Here is a 20,447-nt window from a genome sequence, read left to right as displayed (position 1 = left end):
CTATTGTTGACACCCCTCCATTTATTGACACAGCGCGGAATAATTAAAGAAAACAAGACAACGCTTCGTTCTATTTAGTTATATTTATCTTTGAATGCAGCAGTAATAGTTATTCTGTAATGGTAACACTCGGCAGTCATTTTTACAGCAATGGCTGACCAATAAAACATAGACAATTCGTGCCTCTCCGTTGCTTCTTTAAATTCCGCCATCTTGGATAGCTTTTTGCAAAGGACAGTGGCTACTTTAGGAATAAATTTGCTAGTATTTCTTTAAAAAAATGGTTAAATTTGTTATTTGGACTGAAAAGGGAACAAAATTCCTTTTCCATTTCTTACCTCAAAAACCACTTATTTTCGGTTTTAACTTCGAATTTAGGTGGTGTCAATTATAGGTAGCACTTTTGGTATATTTTCCTAATATTGACATATTGGGTCAATAATTGGAAGGAATGTTTTTTGTTTTCTTGCTAATATTTTAGCTTTTTCCGGTAGTATATCCTATAATGATCACGTTAACACTATTTAATCATTTATCCCACATGAATTTCCAATTCATGACACAGTGTCAATACAGTGAAATCCAATTATCGACATAGTGTCAGTAATCTATTTCCCTATTATTGACATGTCTATATATAGGCAAAGTGTCAATAATTACGCTCATAAACGATAAATATTTTTATGGGAGCTTACGAGTACTATAAAAGTGGCAGTGAGAAGTGAAGCAGAAAAAAAAACTTTTTCTGCTTCACTTCTCACTGCCTTTCTGCAACCTATATGAAGTCATCTGACTATCAGGTGGTCTGCCAACTGCTCTACGTCCACCTGTCATCATTTTGCTTGGCCAAAGTGTCCTGCACCCTTCCCACCCAGCTGAATCCACCTCGTAATCTGTTTAAACTGGGATTCTGACCCGGCGGGTAAACAATTATCAAGATAGGTGTTAAGATTCACAAAATTTAATGATATCCAGCTGTATCGTTCGTTTCGATTGGGACACTGGACATTACCTTAGTCTTGAACATGTTTATCTACAGGCCAACCCTCAAGGATGCTACGTGTAGTTCTGCGAGCATAAACTGGAGATATCAGAGGCATATTCATGATTCTTCATCAAGTACTTACCAGGTCTACGATCAGCCTCGGTCCTGACGGCCAAAAAGCATGCTATGTCACGCTTGCCTGTTCGTTACCTCCACTCGAGAACTCGATTACTCCAACTGTCTTCTTGGGTGGCTGGCCTATTGGCATCTCACATTGGATCTCTGATGGATTGATTACACAAGTTCAGTCCGCATGACGACTTTATATCGGTGGACCTGTTAGCCCAGCTATGACCACGTTTCTGAACCATATGGCATCAGCAGCAGGACGCACTAGCTGGAACCTTTGAGAAATGCCCCGGAGATCATGAGACGAAGCAGCCTAACTCAGTGGGACTAGTCTGCTAGCATTAGGATTAGATGCAGTATATATGGTATGTCAGATAACTAGCTGATGACTTATGGTATGTGACACTTATGGTGTTTCAATATATCACCGTGATATACCAAATAGAGAACCGGACCCATGTTACCCTCCCAAAGGTTTAATTCCTGTTTAAAACGGTTTTATTACCTAATATCGAGCATGTCAATAATTGGTACAGGAAGTGTCATAAATTGGAAAACCCGTGTCAATAATTGGGAAATAGGGGTTCTTTCAAATTTATAGCTGATAATAAAAAACTAAGACTATAGGGTCATTGTTTTGTCAAAAATATTATAAATGAATATACACCTGAGACCGCTATGGAAAAAATACCACAATACTAATATTTTATGCGTATTTATGGCCAGTTTTGCAGACGACTCGTCTTAAAGTGTCAATAATTGGGTAGTTTACAGAAGGGACATCACTAATTAAAATGCGCACGCTGCCGTTTACCGTCACCGTCACGCTTGCCTGTCAAAAGTGTCAAAGTCAAAGAAAATGACAAATGGCTTGCGAACAGTCGCATACATTTTGCTCGATCTAACCAATTTCCTGTTGTATATTATCTTGAAACCATTTCAAATCATCCTATTACTATTGCAAGTGGCGTGCATTCAATTGTTTCATGTGATAACCATGACCGAGTCGTCGAAAAAACGGAAACGAAGCGACAACGACCAAACGAGTCTCACAGTCGCAAACCGTGGCGGTATCAATGCGAATTGGCAGAGATTCCTCGCTAGCAACCTGATAATGGACAAGAAGAATGAAACGCCCGCCCAAGAGGTGTCTAAAGATCACTACACAGGCACCTTTCGGCGGAGCAGAAAGAAAAAAGCAAACAACAACATAACCTCAAATTCAGTACAAAATAACATGAAAACACTCAATATCACACCTGATTCAAAAACAGAGCCCGAAGTTAACAAAACAGAGAAGAAAGATAACAATAACAAGACTAGGGTAACAAAGTTTGTGGCCATGGACTGTGAAATGGTAGGAATAGGTTACAACGGGGACGATCACATGTTAGCTAGGGTGTCTTTAGTAAATAAATTCGGTGATTGCATCTATGATAAATTTGTCAAAGCCCGCGAGGAGGTGAAAGACTACAGGACAGACGTGAGTGGTATACGAAGAGAAGATCTGTTGAACGGTGAGGAGTTTTCTACAGTACAGAAAGAAGTGTCAGAGCTCATTCGAGGCAAGATCCTGGTTGGTCATTCTTTGAAGAATGATCTCAGTGTGCTGTTCCTGTCTCATCCGAAGCGCAGTATAAGGGATACATCCAAATACAAGCCCTTTAGGAAGGTAAGTGTTACACAATGTTAAACTTCTATGTTATTCTTTGTATGGTTAAAGTTGTAATTTTGTGTATCCCCTTAAACTCCGGGCCTTACCACAACTCCTTAGCAGTGTCGAATGCCTTATGAATGTGTGACACACAGCTTGATATATTTACATTATCAATAAAATTTATATAAAAGCATTGATAAAACAATGTAGGATTACTTATCTCTAACCTAACATTCAAGGTAATAATTGTGTTTAATGGCAACTTACAGATAACCAAAGGAAGCACTCCATCATTGAAGAGGCTTGCGAAGGAGATCCTCAGTATCGACATCCAGAGCGGAGAGCACAGTTCAGTCGAGGATGCCCGCGCTGCAATGCAACTGTACTGCACCGTCGCCAAGAACTGGGAGGCAGGGCTGAGCGATAAACGTGGACACAAGCGACTGTCTGAATGACACTTGACTTTTGTTTATTTTAGGCTGTGTTCTCAGTAGACAAACTCTGTTACTTCACGCAAATGAAGAGTGTGCAGAAAATTGGTGAAAATGATAAACTGTGATCACTTGGTATAATAAACCAATGCTTTGCCTTATGGAGTTATCCATCAGCGGCTAACGGTTTGCCTACTGGGAAGACAGCCTTAGTTATGGTTAGTAAGAGATACTCACATATTATTATTTTCAAAAAAAAAAGTATCCAAGTTAACTAAACTAAGTACAGGTATGGCAACTGATATTGTTTGTTTATTCTAAGTATCATGCAAATTTTTGTTATGTTCAATTCTTGCAGTATACAGAAGGTTAACCCTATCCTGTACCCATACAATCCACTACACACAGTGAGTACTGTAAACATGAAAGCTTCAGTTAACTGGCCTATTCTGTGGTGCCAGTTTTCGTTAACTGGCCTGTACCTTTGTGTTGCTCGTTAATTCATAGTTTTGCATTTATTTTGAGCCTTGTAACCATCATATTGTGCTGGATGAAATAAGCTACATCTACATACCTATGTAAAAAATTTACAACATCTCTAGTAAGACCTATAAAGTAAGTTAAAGGCATGCTTGGGAACACGCTTGATGCGATGGGCATTCATTTTATAATAAGCTTAGTAAGTAGCTATATCTATACACTATACATTATCGAACTCACAAACCACCTTTTCCTTCATTCAAACATATACCCCCATATATTTGTTTAGAACCAGTTACAGTCAAGATATTACATACAAATCAGTAGTCTAAAGCCGGGTTTTAACTAGAGCTATCTTCAGTCTTCGTTTTATAATGACAGGAAGACAGTTTATTAGTTTTACAAGGTAAACAAGTGTATAAGTATGGCTACTTACGAAAACTGACTGTAATAGAACTAAATTCTGAATAGTAAATTCTTGTTTGTAGTTTTATAGTTACTTATTATTTTAAGTTAAAGTCACTTTCAATTGAAAAACATATTTTTGTACTTAGACATAGTTGATCTAATAAAAGTTTTTGATTGTTAAATTGGTATTTTATTTAATTTGAATCGTAGTCGCGTTTACTCGAAACTACTTGAACGGTGTAAAAACTCGCACTTCACATGCTAATTATTTTATCAGCATGGTAAGATAGTAGTGTAGTGTAGCTCCAGATCCAGCCTAGTGTACCTACATATGTCATCAAAACGCTAATAAGATCTTCAAAAATAAATAAAAAATTAGATAGGTAAGAACTTAGTTTTTAATTTTATCGTTAATAATATAGGGTTGCCTTACATTCTATTCTTAATATTTAGTGCCCTTGTATCAGTTTCTTACATAAAAAATACTAGTACTATTTCTATTATAGGTAGGTATACAGAATAATATAATGTATAATGAGTTAATCACACAATACAAAAATAATGATTGCAGTAAAGTATTCACATTTTAAAACGTGTAGGTATAACGCCCGCAGATAATGAAAAAACAACATATCGCCAAAACTCTATCTTTATCCGACCTTTGAATATGTCGCCATTTTTATTTAACTTCTTTATCTGCGGGTGTTATAATTATAACTCATTTATATTAGCAGATTACAAAATGGCTATAGAAAAGCTTATGATTAAAATTTTAAGTAAAATATTATTTGGTGGCGTTGGCATAGTTTAAATTTAAAGTAAGCATTCTTAAGTACTTATTTACATTCAAATACTTAGTAGAAAAATCGCGCCCTTAAGTAACATAAACTATACACGCGTAAAACAGATTGTCGTCTGTTGCCATTTTAATTATCTCAATATTGTCGTGCCACAAATCGATTGGCATTAAATATGAGTGATTAATTATTGTTATGCCGCGAGACGGACGGTGGGTCTAGTCAAGTCCGCGGGGAAACGCTGGATGAGGGCCGCCTCCGATCGGACAAGGTGGAAAACATTAGGAGAGGCCATGTTCAGCTGTGGATGTCTATGGCTGAAATGATACTGATGATGAATTATTGTTAATATTTAAGGGAAATTTAGTCATGACCCCGATGCTTCTTCAGATGCAATAGGCGCATCTATCCGCAATACGCTATTCCATCTGTTGCCATTTTATTTATCAGTGCCTACATATTATTTGTGCCACTTTTCGCCATTGAAGATTATCATCATCACATCATCACGGCCCATCACGTCCTCACTGCTGGGGCACGGGTCTCCTTCCAATGAAGGAAGGGTTTAAGCCTAGTCCACCACTCTGGCTTAGTGCGGGTTGGTGGACCTTTAATCCTGGAGCCCTTAGTCATGGGGCCGATGTTTCTTCAGATGCCTCAGGGCGCATCTAGCCGCGGTTCGCGCGCCCTTAAGTAACATAAACTATACACGCGTAAAACAGATTGTCGTCTGTTGCCATTTTAATTATCTCAATATTGTCGTGCCACAAATCGATTGGCATTAAATATGAGTGATTAATTATTGTTATGCCGCGAGACGGACGGTGGGTCTAGTCAAGTCCGCGGGGAAACGCTGGATGAGGGCCGCCTCCGATCGGACAAGGTGGAAAACATTAGGAGAGGCCATGTTCAGCTGTGGATGTCTATGGCTGAAATGATACTGATGATGAATTATTGTTAATATTTAAGGGAAATTTAGTCATGACCCCGATGCTTCTTCAGATGCAATAGGCGCATCTATCCGCAATACGCTATTCCATCTGTTGCCATTTTATTTATCAGTGCCTACATATTATTTGTGCCACTTTTCGCCATTGAAGATTATCATCATCACATCATCACGGCCCATCACGTCCTCACTGCTGGGGCACGGGTCTCCTTCCAATGAAGGAAGGGTTTAAGCCTAGTCCACCACTCTGGCTTAGTGCGGGTTGGTGGACCTTTAATCCTGGAGCCCTTAGTCATGGGGCCGATGTTTCTTCAGATGCCTCAGGGCGCATCTAGCCGCGGTTCCCTTGGCGATGCGGTAGTTCCGGCCGATGCCCTTGAACGTGCCTCGCCCGAACACCTCCACTGACACCCGGACGCGCCGCCCGTCCGCCAGGCGCTCCGGCTTGCTGTGGGGGAAATAAATAAATAAATAAATATGTGGGGACATCTCACACTCGGCCATCCGACCCCAAGCTAGGCAGGACCTGTGTTATGGGTGTCGGACACCTGATATATCTACACAAATACATAGATAGATAGATACTAAATATTAATATCAGCACCCAAGACCCGAGAGCAAATATGTGTGTTTAAACAAATATCTGCCCCAGCCGGGAATCGAACCCGGGACCTTCGGCTCAGTAGTCAGGGTCACTAACCACTACGCCATTCGGTCGTCGTGATGTTGAATAGGGATACCTAAATTATAAGAGTTAGAATAGGGATACCTTTTTAGACCTAAGATTTAACCTAATCTCGTATTGCAAAATTACGTTTGGTCAAAGTCTCGTTTCGCCGAAAACCGTGTGGCATATTCTAGGTATCCTAGCTCGTAAGGTTGCTTGGAAGAGAACGCTTTATTTGAGCTGTGGTAGCTCAGTCGGGTAAGCGCACGCTTCTCACGCCAGAGATGCGGGTTCGAATCCCGGCGCTGACATGTACCAATGAATTCTTTTAACTTAAGCACAACGTATACCATCGTTCTTACGGTGAAGGAAAACATCGTGAGGAAACCTGCATATCTAGATTTAGTACATCTAGATATTAGGTAAACCCACCAACCCGCAGTGGACCAGCGTGGTGGGAAATGGTCCAAGCTAAGGAAGGCAGTTTAGACCTTGGGGATATGCACAAAGGTTCCACTCGAAAGAGCCGGGTACAGGTACTTACACCCCCCCAGAGAATAGAATAGAATAGAAGGCTTTTTGCAACATCCTGTTTAATAACACCCTGTATAATAGGCGTTTTGCAACAACCTGTATAATAGGCTTTTTGCAACACCCTGTATAAACTCTGCACCACCCTGTATAATCTCTGCAACATCCTGTACAATTTCTGCACCACCCTGTATAATCTTTTCAACACCCTGTATAAACTCTGCACCACCCTGTATAATCTCTGCAACATCCTGTACAATTTCATAATTAATTGTATAACAAACTCACCCAAACTTGGCAGTATCAGGCTCGGCCTCCAGCAGCTCCCGCACGGGGGACAGGTGTTGCGAAAATATTATTTCGGCTTTATCTTTCTTAGGCTTTTTGCAACACCCTGTATAATAGGATTTTTGCACAACAGCCTGTATAATAACACCCTGTATAATAGGCTTTTTGCAACATCCTGTTTAATAACACCCTGTATAATAGGCTTTTTGCAACATCCTGTTTAATAACACCATGTATAAGAGACTTTTTGTAAAATCCTGTATAATAGTATTTTTGCAACACCCTGTATAATAGGTTTTTTGCAACATCCTGTATAATTGGTTATTTGCAACACCCTGTATAATCTTTGCAACACCCTGTATAACAAACTCACCCAAACTTGGCAGTATCGGGTTCAGCTTCGAGCAGCTCCCGCACGGGGGACTTGGGCGCGGCGGCGCTGAACGCGGCCAGCTCGGCGCCCATCAGCCGCTCGTAGGGCGCCCACACCGCGCCTAGAGACATGCCTGGGGAGATAGGAAGTTGGAATGCTCATCTTAACTTTTTAACTCACTATGAAGATACAAGACTTTGGATAGAAGTATCCAAAGGCTGTCTGGTAGTAATTACTTGCTACAAGAAGACCACAATTTAACTATGATGTTTCTTTTTTTTATTTGGCGGCCCCACTGTACCTACTCAATACACAAAGTTGATTTTAATTGATTTTTGGAGTAATGGCGAAAAAATATTTAAATAAATAAATATGTGGGGACATCTCACACACGGCCATCCGACCCCATGCTAGACAGAACCTGTGGTATGGGTGTCGGACAGCTGATATACGTATCTACACAAATACATAGATAGATACATACGAGTACTATAAATATAAATATCAACACCCAAGACCCGAGTACAAATATGTCTTTAAACAAATATCTGCCACAGCCGGGAATCGAACCAGGGTCACTAAGCACTACACCATTCAGTCGCCCAATTAAGTAAGGCAAGATATCACCATTCTTGAAGAATAAGGTTACTTCGAGGTAAAGCAAAGTCTTATTATTCGGTGGTGAAATCGATTAAAGTTCAAAAATGAAGATATGCCTAAATGGATTAAAGTTCAAATGAAGGTGGAAAGTCCATTCTAATTGTTAAGAGTCCCACTCACCGGAGTCGAGAAAGATGGCGCCGGCAACAGACTCGAACAGGTCCCCGAGCGCCTTGGGCACCTCCACGTCCTCCGCCTGCTCCATCTCGTCCTCCTGGATCAGGTAGTGCTGGGGACAGGAGAGGATTGTAGAGGATTTAGTGGAAAGTTGGTTAAAACACCGCTCTGTGGTACACTGATAGGTAAAAGGGTTTGTGGTTATAAGGTAGTGTTGAGGAGAGTAGAGAATAGTCGAGGATACAGTTTAAAGTTGGTTAAAACACCGTCATTTGGTTCACTGATAGATAGGTACTATTTTAATTTATAAGGTAGTGCTGAGGACAGTAGAGGATATAGAAAATATTATTGAAAGTTGTAGAAGAAAGTTAGTAAGACTAACAACGTACAATAATTAGAAAAAACTTTTTGTTTGGGGAGTAGAATTAAAAGTTTAAAGGATAAAAGTACAGGATTTAAGAGAGGACATAGAAGCATTATTACTATTTTTTATTAGAAAGACTATTCACACTTACAAGTTGTAGATTAAAGTTTGTAAGACTATATAGCAACTCTACTAAAAAAAATTATGGGGAGTAGAGTTATTCTTTCAAAAACTCTGATAATTAAAAAACATAATATTAGGTACTTAATTCATTTTCGCAGTGTTGAAGGTATCGTATTATTTTTGTTAGTAAGACCTCACCTCTTCACTAATAGAATGTCCGTTTTCTTCTTGTATCTTCACATATTTAGTTAAAACTTCATTCAGACCCGGCGACATGTGCCGGAAATACCTAAAAAAAGAATAAAACACGACTGAATAAAGATGGAATAAACACAGAAAAATTGCCAATGCTAAAATCAATAGAGCATAAAAAACTCAACATTTCAAAATCAATAACAACAAAGTTTACATTCGTCACACGCATATGAAAATCCACAATGACAAACATAACACTCCACTCACTTGTGGAAAGAATGTTTGACTACTCTTCACTCTCAAATCCACAACATCACACATTACACTCATCAACTCACTTGTGAAAAGAATGCCGTACTGCCAGCGTAGCGAAGATGGTGTTATTGACCAACGCTGAGCGCAGGTCGGTGAGCGCGCCGGGCGAGTGGCGCCGACTGTCGGCGTACAGGTGCCGGGTTATCAGGTAGTCTGGAATGGGGGAGAGAGATATTAGGGGCTGTTGTATTCTGGGAAGGGTTATTTTATAAATTATTGTGTCTCTAGAGTGTTTTTTACAGATATGGCCTTATTTCTAAATCAAACGTTGCTGGCGATTCAGAATCGCTGAATGTCTAAAAAAAGGTTCAGAAATGGCGAACTGTGCACTCGTTTTAAAAGTTTATAGCTGCGCGTTTTACACTCATCAAATTAACAAACCCAAGATAGCGTCTCCTAGAAACTCCAGAACTCAACAGGTACAACACCGACACAAATAAGAAGGAACTCCAGCCTCTGATAGCAGTCGGTGAGTCGGTTCTGATGAATGCGAGGCGTAGGTCAGAGCTTACAGTAGCTTTAAGTTTTCACTTGAACCTTCATTATCCCGTGTAAAACCCACAAATATAACTTTTTAAGTGACCGCCAAAATTCATCACCGCATTTATTGTACTAATCTAAGCAACAAACCTAAAATAGCGTCTCCTAGAAACTCCAGCCTCTGATAGCAGTCGGTCAACCGGTTCTGATGATGGGACGCGTGTGTCAGGGCTTGCAGGAGAAGTGAGCGGTCTCGGAACCTGTATTGTAGTGTCGCTTCTAACGCGTCGTAGCCTGGAATAAAAAGTTGAGATGAAAAATGTACATCATTAGGAGATCTTTGCTCGGAAGTGGGACATATGATAGAAGGGAATTTAGGAGCTGAAGGGAGAGGATAGGGATGGGGGTAGAAGAGGGAAACGAGTACACTTGGGCTAATATTGGTTTTGAATTATTATTGAAAGACGTATTTATGGAAGACCATGTAAATAATGTTAACGACGAGAGGTCCGCACGGGTAAACACTTTAAGTACAAACAAATCAGACAACAGCTAAAAATGTTAAGCTCTTATCCACCTATTAATGATTGGCTGGAAGAATTTGCTTTTTGCCAATAAGTCCGCATTTGTTTACTTTTATTATTAGTAGTAATTACACTGTGCACAATGTGCCATAAAGTGTTCTTAAATAAAACAGCTATTCTTACAGACAAGATGTAGGTATGCTATTTATCTGTTGTTTTAATGGCTGACCTGAAAGCATCCTCTCCAGCTCTCCCTCTGGGTCTTCGATGTAGCGCAGCAGCGGCGACGGAGGCGCCTTCAGCTCACCGAATACCACCTGCGGACATTAGAATTACAAAAAAGAATATTGAGTGGGGATGTATTGCTGGGATTGAAAAGGAGTAGAGACTTAGTAGGTACTTGTTAAGTTTTTTTATGCTATGATTCTGAAAATTGAAATAACGGAGTTGCTAGACTCTATGCCATTTTATATATGCCAGGATTCTAAAGAGAAGCCCTTTTCAAATACACTTCAAATCAATTCTTGTTTTTTTATATGCCATTGGTTGCAAAATTTATACAAAATTCGTTTTTTTTTACGTTCAGTCCAAATGTTATACTCTATATTTACCTGCACCCACTGTCCATTCTCATCTCTATACGGCTGCAGTGACCCGATGATCCTGTTCTTGCCGGCACCGCGGGGCTGAGGGTCCTCCTCCTCATCAGAACTGCTGGCGTCGGAGCGAGGGGAGCGAGCCGGTTTGGGAGGCTTCTGCTGGGAAGAAAAGGAAATGTAAGTGGTCAGTTGTATATACAATATAAATTATATATTATTTGATATGCCGCTGAGAAAGTTGAAAGAAGGGGAGAAAAAAATAATATTTGCGCAGAATAAATAATGTCTGTATCTTTTTTAAGTTATCAACTTGCTCCGCGGGCGCCGCACGAGAGTAAGTATAAGCGCCCGTGTCTGAGTATCTGCTTGTGATGGCGTAGCTCCTAAACGGCTGAACCGATTTACGTCAAGTTCATAGATAATGTTATCCCCAGTGTGCTTAGCTATATTTTAACAAAATCGGCGGAGCCGTTCAAAAGTTACGAGACTTTTAGTGCCGAATGTCGGGTGTTTAAGGAACTTTTTCGAACTTTAGCGTTGGGTTATTTAGCCAAGTAGTTACACTCACAGATCGGGGTTTTTTAACATTGTTTAGGGTATTTACCACAGGTTCCTCCCCCGGCGGGTCTACTGGCATCAGATGGTGGGGCAGCACCCTCAGTCCCAGCCACGACATGAAGAGCAGGGCTCCGCGCGCGCCGCACGACAGTAGGTATGCGCCGATGAGGGCCTCCACGCAGTCTGCTATCGACTTGTCTGTGGAATGAGGAATAAAGTTGTACAGTCAGCTGCATAAGTAGCTGTAAGTACACTTTTGTACCTTGTCAAACTCACAAACTGCCTATTCAAACAGTGACGGTTTTTTATGTAGTCAGTTTGACAAGGTACAAAAGTATATAGTACAGCTACTTATGCAGCTGACCGTAAATTACTGGTGTTGTTACCTAAGGGATGATACACGTTTATTTAGTCATCATGGAGGGGTTACGCGCCTGAGCATAGCGAGAGCGCTAATGGTATGAGTGAATAATTAAAGGGTTCACCCGAGGTATGTAAACAGATCTATTTTCATTATACCGCCTTGATAGGTATTCACGTGGCATCTATCCATACTTACAAACTTTCACTTTTATAATATTGGTAAGATTCTGACTATACAGGGTGTTGCAAAATTGGTATACTAAGCCGAAACGTACGTGTGCAGCATGGTATATCTAAGCCCGAAACTAAAATCAGAATTTGGAAATTCGCGAAAAAAAATATTATTTTCCATAGTAAAAAGTCACGTGACCAACAAAGTTTCTATGGAAAATGTAATTTTTTTTTGCGAATTTTTAAATTCTGATTTCAGTTTCGGGCTTAGATATAGCATGCTGCACATGTAGGTTTCGGCTTAGTATACCCTTTTTGCAACACCCTGTATAAAGAAAAGAATTACGAACCCGGTATGCTGTGTTGTGTGATGAGATTGTACGGTATGAAGCAACCCTCCCCGGACGCATTATCCGGTCGTCTCGCTTGCTCTTCTATGCCCTGTAATAAAAAAAATAAAAAATAATTTGTGGCGACATCTCACACACAGTCATCGGAAACCAAGCTAGGCAGAGCGTGTAATATGGGTATGTGACAGTTAATGTTTTTAGTTTATATAATACTAGCTGTTGCCCGCGAGCTTCGCTTCGCCTTAAAATTATTTTGCCGTGGACTACTCCCGAACTACCTACCCAATAACATGCCATGGTGGTATTAAATTAGATGAAAGTTGACAAATAAGTACGAAGATACTTGACTAAAAATGATTTTCATGACTTCATTGAGCAAAGACTTGTATAGCAATGGCAGAATAGTAATTTATAAATGTTTAATTTCAAGCATCTAACTTATGCAGTTTTGGTTTTTTTCATACTACTTATTTTTTTTCACTTTAACTCCCATTTTTCAAAACAAAACCATAACTTTACTAAGGTGTGCAGACATGTTTGATTGAAAACATCTAGGTATCTTACAATATCCTATTGTAACTAAGCTTTACGGCTGTTTTAACAGCATGCAGATTTCATCACGCACGTGGGATAGCACGCCATTTTCCCGCATCTCGTGTGCATATTCCACGCGTCACAATGAATACTTGTATGAACGCGTGCGGGGAAATCCCGCGTGCGTGATCAAATCCGCATGCTGTTAAAAACAGCCTAAGTTAATGCCGAATTTCAACTGCTAACTCTGGTTTTTATGGGAAAATACGGTACCTAAGCTACGTCCCTTCCTAATTTCAACTGCCTACGCTACGTTTAGCCTGTGCGTGTCAGTCATGGGAATTCCGTATAGAAAATCTCTGCATATTTTCCTAAAACACCTACGTAATAAGTTTCATGGTTTTATCTTCAAAAATGACGCATAAGAACCAAATGACAATGAATTAAACGTATTGAAAAGTACAGTCTTTTATTGGGTTGTCTTCGAGGACCCTTAAAACTTACTGCAAATACATACAAACTATAAGTACATTAGCTAAAATCAAACCATACCGCGATCTATATCCGATCCGACAACGCCATCTAGGAGCGGACATAGCTACTATATAAATTAAACTTCTAAAACTCAACACCCATAAAACTTTCAACCCCTATATTACACCCCCACACTGGGTTTTTTTTATATGCTAATTATTATTTTATTGTGATTATGTAGTGCCTAAATACAAAATATAATGTTTTTATCTTCAAAAATGACGAACTTCATACAAAATATGAACACCTATTTCATCCACTCACAGATCGAAGTTTCAAAAACGCTAGAACAAAATGTTTAATTATTGCTCATCAAGTGCTTAAATATAAAGTTTATTTAAAAAAAGATCTACCCCGGCCGGGAATCGAACCCGGGACCTTCGGCATAGCAGTCAGGGTCACTAACCACTACGCCAGTCAGCCGTAGTATTTTTATCTTTTAAAATTAAGTATTCGCATACAACTTTTAACCCCCCCTTTTAACCCCTTACAACCTCCGTTTCGCAATAAAAATTAGCCTATGTTCTTTCTCAGGGTCTAGACCATATGTATACCAAATTTCATTCAAATCCGTTCAGTAGTTTTGGCGTGAAAGAGTAACAGACAGACAGACAGACAGACAGTTCCGGATATAACCAACAGATGGCACTAAAAGCGCAATACAGAGAGCTTGTATGGAACCGAGGCGAATTAATATGAAGATCCTACATCGCGGTATTAAAGTTTTTCAGTTGTCTGAAATAAATACAAAACCTAATATATTAAATCTATTCTATAGTAGGAGAGTCAGACAGTGACTTTCGCATTTATAATATTAGTTAGGATTTTTTCATATTTATACAAATACAGCGAAGTTTTCATAAAAGCTTTAGTATTTATTTATTGCATTAATATACATTAACATTTAAATAATGATACCTAACCTAATTGTAAATAAAATTATGAAAACTGAACTAAAAGATAAAATTTTACAAATTCAAAGTATTCGCCTCAAACTTAGTCTAACTAGTCAAAGATGCCGCCTCGTATCGTATATATATAAATACATATAAATTATAGTAACACCCAAGACCCGTTTACAAATAGGTAGGTACCTATACTTATTTTAAACAAATATGTGCGACGGCGGCCCTGTTATGTTTTTAACATTGTGTATGTTATGCTTGAATTGTTTAATTAAAATTATCAGAGCATACAATTCATTTCTTTATACTAAAATCGGCGACAACCGCTGTAAAGTTGCACGTCTATAAAGAAATTTATAATATTTCAGATATTAAAAACTACAAATAAATTAACATGGGTGCAGGACAAATCGGCGGTATTGCCACATTGTGTAAGTACCTTTTTTGGCATAAGTTTTATTTGCCTAATCTCGTATTGCATAGTAACGTTTGGTCAAAGTCTTTTTTCGCCGTAAATCGTATGGCATAAATCTCGTTTAGTAAAAAGTTATATCGCATAATATTGTTTAGCCTAATAATGGTATGGCAAAATCTTGAATAGTCTAATAATGCTCTAATGGCACTAAATCTATTTCACTAGAATATCTATTCTAAAATCTAAAATTCAACTTTATTGATCAGATTGATGTCAAGCTAATTACCACCTTATTTATATTGCCAGTGGACATGGAATTCAACAACGCGCAAGGTTTCCTCGGCGTCCGAACTACCGACGCTACAGCACAGTACATTGTGAGTTCAAATACATATAATAATAATAAATATGTGGGGACATCTCACACACGGCCATCCGACCCCAAGCTAGGCAGAACCTGTGTTATGGGTGTCGGACAGCTGATATATCTACACAAATACATAGATAGATAGATACTAAATATAAATATCAACACCCAAGACCCGAGTACAAATATCTGTCTTTAAACAAATATCTGCCCCAGCCGGGAATCGAACCCGGGACCATCGGCTCAGTAGTCAGGTCACTAACCACTACGCCATTCGGTCGTCATGATACAATACAATACAATAAACTTTATTTGCACGCCATAAAAAAACATAAATCTAACAGAAATGCACAAATGGCGATCTCTTCCAGATATTAAAGAAATAAAAGTAGAACCCGCAGACAATCGATTTCAAAAATGGCGGACGTCATGAGTATTTCTATTGGATTAAAGCTCTTTGAATTGTATTGTATTGTATTGTATTTATTCAGTAACAATTTACATTGTATTTGAAATTTAATATTAAATCTAAATCTTAAAATTAAACATTCTATTACAAATCAATTACATATTCACATATCAAATAAAAACATAATTAACTATTACTTACATCACATTAAAATTGAATTAAAAATTATGAAATGGAAATATTAAATTAGAGAAAAAAAATTAAAAATAAATGTATATAAAATTATCACAGTTCATTTAGGTACTTGTCATTTATAAACTCATCTATCGAATAATAACACTTCTTTATCAAAAATGATTTCAATTTACTCTTGAATATTCTGTAGGAGGTTATCTCTCTGAATGCAATTGGCAGGTGATTGTAGATGTGAGGCGCCTGATACCGAGGTGAGTATTTTACAACATTGAGCCCCACTTGCGCAGACCTGGGTTAGCGAATTAACTCGGAGATATTTGACATAAGGTGGGTTAGATTATTAATTTGTCTTGCATCGCTGAAATATGAGCGCTAACCTTGGGATAAACTCTTAAATATTTAACCCCCCAATATTGGAGGGTTAAGACGCTAACCCGGCTTACGTCAAAAGAAAAGGTTTTTATCAATATTCTTGTATTCGTTGGAAATGTTTGATTATGATGATTAACTCATCATTCTTATATTTTTCCACTATCTAGCAAAGTAGCAAATGGTCCCACTTGTGAAAATAAGAGCACGATGGGGTGGTTACATACATATATGCTCACGACTATGACTGTAATGTAGTTACTCAGAGGTGACTCACCCACTTTTCGCTGTACATTTTTGTACTCACGTGATAGGTCGCGAGCCGTATCGCCGCTTTTGAAAGAGTACAATGCACTTTAGGGTACACATTTAGATCACGATGTTTTTTTCACCGTAAGAGCTATGGTATACATTTTTGGAGATATTGTGTAGAGTAGGTAGAAAATAATACTCAGAGTGGACAGAATAATAATTTATTTACAGAAAATAAGCCTACTTATACGCGCGGTGCTAACTTAAGTCTTAAATACTCGTGGCGTTGGGAATGCACGGGACTCGTTCCTTTTCTGCGCTGTCGGAGGCTCTCCTCCCCGAGCTGCCGCGGTGACGGTGGTGGTCGCTGCTGCTGCTTGCTTGAGCTTGCTGAACAGTTATTTTCGGAACTTCCTCTTTGTTTCCAGAAACAGCTCTTTACAGGGCTATCTTTGCTGTTATCTAAAGCACAACTTGCAACCGCGATGTGTTCAATAAAATCAATACTTGCTGTTGTTATTGGTTGAGTATTGCTTGCTGGTACGGTTAGATTGAAGAGAGCTGCTTATGATAAGGTTCTTGAACGTTTTGTGGTAAGTAGAATGTGTGGTAGTAAGTAGCCACACATTGTACTTAAATTCCAAAGAACTCATTGGTATGTCTGCGCTAGGATCCAAACACGCATCTTTTGTGTGAGAAGCGAGCGTTTACCCGACTGAGCTACCGCCGTTTCTTTTCAATTTTTTATAATTTTCGTAATGTATATCTACAAGGAAATCAAATCAAAAATATGACACTTTGTAAACAAAATACAAATTACTGACAGATTGCGAAGATGGAAATAGAGAGGGATAGTTTTATCCAAAGACGTGAGGTGAAAACGAGATAGAAGACAATGTTTTTTTTACGGCAATAGAAACTTGGTCCCTTTCAGCCTGGAACGGGACATAGATTCACAGAGTGCAAAAAGAAACGTCAGGTTAGCTAACTCAGGGTTATTTTCCATTAGCGCAATCAAAAGTCCGGGTTAAAATTTTACAAAGTTAACCCTGAGTTAGTTACCTCTGAGTTTATATTTTTAACCCTGTGATCCACGCAAGTGGGCCTGAGTCTTGGACATATGTCAATTTTGAGGTATTTCCTTCGGGTCATTAACCTTTCCTTTCTCTCTGTTTCTGTTTCCAGGCCATGCAGTTTTTTTACTAGGTCGGTGGTTATGACTAGTATGAAAAGACATGGTACTGTAAGAAGTTCGAGTTTTAGGAAGTAGTCTCGACATGAATGTTGTTGGGATATCCTAACCATCGTTCTTATTGCCCTTTTCTGCACGACGAACGCTTTATTGATGTTGCCTTCAAAACCATTTCCCCAAAATCTAATACTATAGCGTAATTTGGACTCCACAAGTGCGTAGTATACTTGTTTAAGGTTAGTCATGTCAATTTCATAACGAAGAGTGCGTAAGGCAAAACATGCTGAGCTCACCGTATTTTCTACAGACTGCAATTCATCTTTCCAGTTTAATTTGTCATCTATGTGTATTCCTAGAAACTTTACAGATTTTACTGGCGCAATTTGATCACCGTCAATGTTTATGTCTATTATTTCATTATTTCTAGAAGTAGATTTAAATAGCATAACATTCGTTTTTGTTGTATTTAATTTTAAATTGTTGCACTTAAACCAGTGATTAAATAGTATTAAAGCTTGTTGAGCTCTTTCACTTAGTAAAGCTATATCATCAGAATTAACAACAGCATTTGTGTCATCCGCAAATACCACTAAATGTACATTGGGCAGATGCTTTTCGGTATAAGTGATCAGGTCATTTGTGAAGATGATAAACAGAACTGGCCCCAAAATAGAACCTTGGGGTACACCTCTTTCTATTTTCTGTAAACTAGATGTTTGTGTTAGTTCACTATTGTTATTTACGCACACTATTTCAACGAATTGTTTCCTATTTGCTAGATAAGAGGTGAGTATTTCTAAAAAATCTCCTCTAACTCCGTAATGATCGAGTTTTTTTAGTAAGATTGAGTGATCGACCATGTCAAATGCAGCACTCAGATCAAGAAATATACCGGCTACTCTCAGTTTTTGGTTAAGCTTTGTTACTATGTCATCTATCAACAGATCGATTGCATCAATAGTGCCTATACTTTTTTGGTAGCCAAATTGTTTGTTACTAATTATCTTGTTGCAATTTAAGTGCACCAATAATTGCTGTTTAATAACTTTTTCCAGTATTTTAGATAATGTCGGTAGAAGAGATATAGGTCTATATTTCTTGGGATCCATTCGAGATCCCTTTTTGTAAATGGGTAATACTCTGGCAATTTTAAGTTGTTCTGGGAAGATTTTATTTTGCAAGCAGTTATTATAAAAATTACAGAGCGGTGTTGCTAATAGAAGAATAATAGATGATACATTGGAAATTATTCAGTTTCGATAGTATAGCTGGAAACACAATTTATGCTATCTAAATAATATGACGAAAGTCTAGACTAAACACTAAATACTAAGCCGAAAGTCCCGGGTTCGATTCCCGGCTGGGGCAGATATTTTTTAAGCACAGATATTTGTTCTTGGATCTTGGATGTGCCCGTAAAATGGCAATAGACCCGCCCCCTAATACATTGGGACTAACATAACACTGGCGAAAAGTGGGTGCATCAATGCACCTCTGCCTACCCCGCAAGGGAGTACATTAGTACAAGGTGTGAGTGTTTGTTGTGTTTTTAAATAATATGAGCGATAGCACTCTCTGCTCTGCTACACTGGAGTAGTCAATAATAGCCCCATGTCATCTTTTCTTTGTTGATGCGAATTATACGGGATGTCCCGTAAAAAGTGGACGAACGGAAAAGGGATAAGTCATTGAGTCAGGGGGTCTATCTGAACAACTTTTGTTCTATGGCCTTTCGTAATTTGTAACGAACCGCTCACGTGCTTGCTGCGAAGGTGGCTATGAAGCTGCATTTTGGGGAAAATCCGACGAAACCATTACTTTCCTCCCTAGGTGTACTTCCTGTCGCACTCGCTCCTATTCTGCACGGTGGTGATCCTGGAGCCGCACGTGGTGATGGCGCCGGCCGTGTGCGTCTCCGGGGAGCGGAACATGTTCCCCGTGTACGCCGGGAGCCGCGTGTTCTGTGACTATTGCTGTATTAGCAAGGCTTTTACCGAAATGTTGGAATGGTTTCTTTATTAGCAGGGATTTTATATTTGTTTCTTATGTATGCACCTATGCACATTATAGATTGCTACATGAGTCCGCCATTTTGGATTTGTTTCTTTATTAGCGCGGATTTTCTGCAATTTTGGAGTGGTGGCATTATTAGCGCGGGATTTGTCTTAATTTTGGATTAGTTTCTATATTGATGCAGATTATAGATACCTATACCGATCCGCCATTTTGAATTGGTTTCTTTATTAGCGCGTGTTTTTCCGCAATTTTCTTTCTTTAGGCTCATTATAGGTAGATTATTATACATGGCTCCGCCATTTTGAATTTGTTTCTTTATCAGCGAGGTTTTTCCGCCATATTGGAATGGTGTCTTTATTAGCGCGGCTTTTTCGGATTAGTTTCGCCATTTTGGATACTTTATTTATTTATGCGGTCTAAGACAGTGGTTGAATTAGTTTATCTATTTTCCGCAGGTGTACTTCCTGTCGCACTCCCTGCTCTTCTGCACGGGGGTGATCCTGGAGCCGCACGTGGTGATGGCGCCGGCCGTGTGCGTCTACGGGGAGCGGAACATGTTCCCCGTGTGCGCCGGGAGCCACGTGTTCTGTGACTATTGCTGTATTAGCGCGGCTTTTTCCGCCATGTTGGAATGGTTTCTTTATTAGTACAGGGATTTTCGATTAGTTTCTTATCTATGCGCATTATAAAATTTCTTATGATCCGCCATTTTGGATTAGTTTCTATATTGATGCGGAATTTAGAT

The 20,447-nt window shown here is 39.0% G+C and overlaps 2 protein-coding genes across 2 annotated transcripts in view; one reads left to right on the top strand and one right to left on the bottom strand.

Moving 5' to 3' along the window:
• The first annotated feature begins 1,947 nt into the window (after positions 1-1,947).
• LOC105381538 (RNA exonuclease 4) lies at positions 1,948-3,761 on the top strand. Its single transcript, XM_011551286.3, has 2 exons — positions 1,948-2,786; positions 3,041-3,761. The coding sequence occupies exons 1-2, from the start codon at positions 1,974-1,976 to the stop codon at positions 3,224-3,226; spliced, it is 999 nt and encodes a 332-aa protein (XP_011549588.3). The 5' UTR covers positions 1,948-1,973; the 3' UTR covers positions 3,227-3,761.
• Positions 3,762-6,124: 2,363 nt separating this feature from the next.
• Positions 6,125-20,447, bottom strand: part of LOC105387938 (endoribonuclease Dcr-1) — a 95,392-nt gene continuing 81,069 nt past the window's right edge. Inside the window, 10 exon segments of the mRNA XM_048624301.1 lie at positions 6,125-6,284; positions 7,696-7,828; positions 8,476-8,584; positions 9,158-9,248; positions 9,493-9,622; positions 10,100-10,243; positions 10,703-10,790; positions 11,085-11,228; positions 11,677-11,828; positions 12,515-12,605. Coding sequence (XP_048480258.1) covers positions 6,125-6,284; positions 7,696-7,828; positions 8,476-8,584; positions 9,158-9,248; positions 9,493-9,622; positions 10,100-10,243; positions 10,703-10,790; positions 11,085-11,228; positions 11,677-11,828; positions 12,515-12,605 — 1,242 coding nt within the window.

This window comes from Plutella xylostella, chromosome 11 (assembly GCF_932276165.1).
Source record: "Plutella xylostella chromosome 11, ilPluXylo3.1, whole genome shotgun sequence".
NCBI classification, from domain to species: domain Eukaryota; kingdom Metazoa; phylum Arthropoda; class Insecta; order Lepidoptera; family Plutellidae; genus Plutella; species Plutella xylostella.
The sequence above is the reverse complement of the archived record's forward strand: the minus strand, read 5'-3'. Positions and strand labels throughout refer to the sequence as shown.

Coding starts and splice junctions, on each gene's coding strand:
- LOC105381538 (XM_011551286.3), top strand. CDS start 1,974: ATGACAAATGGCTTGCGAACAGTCGCATACATTTTGCTCGATCTAACC. Junction 2,787..3,040: donor AATACAAGCCCTTTAGGAAG/GTAAGTGTTACA, acceptor GGCAACTTACAG/ATAACCAAAGGAAGCACTCC.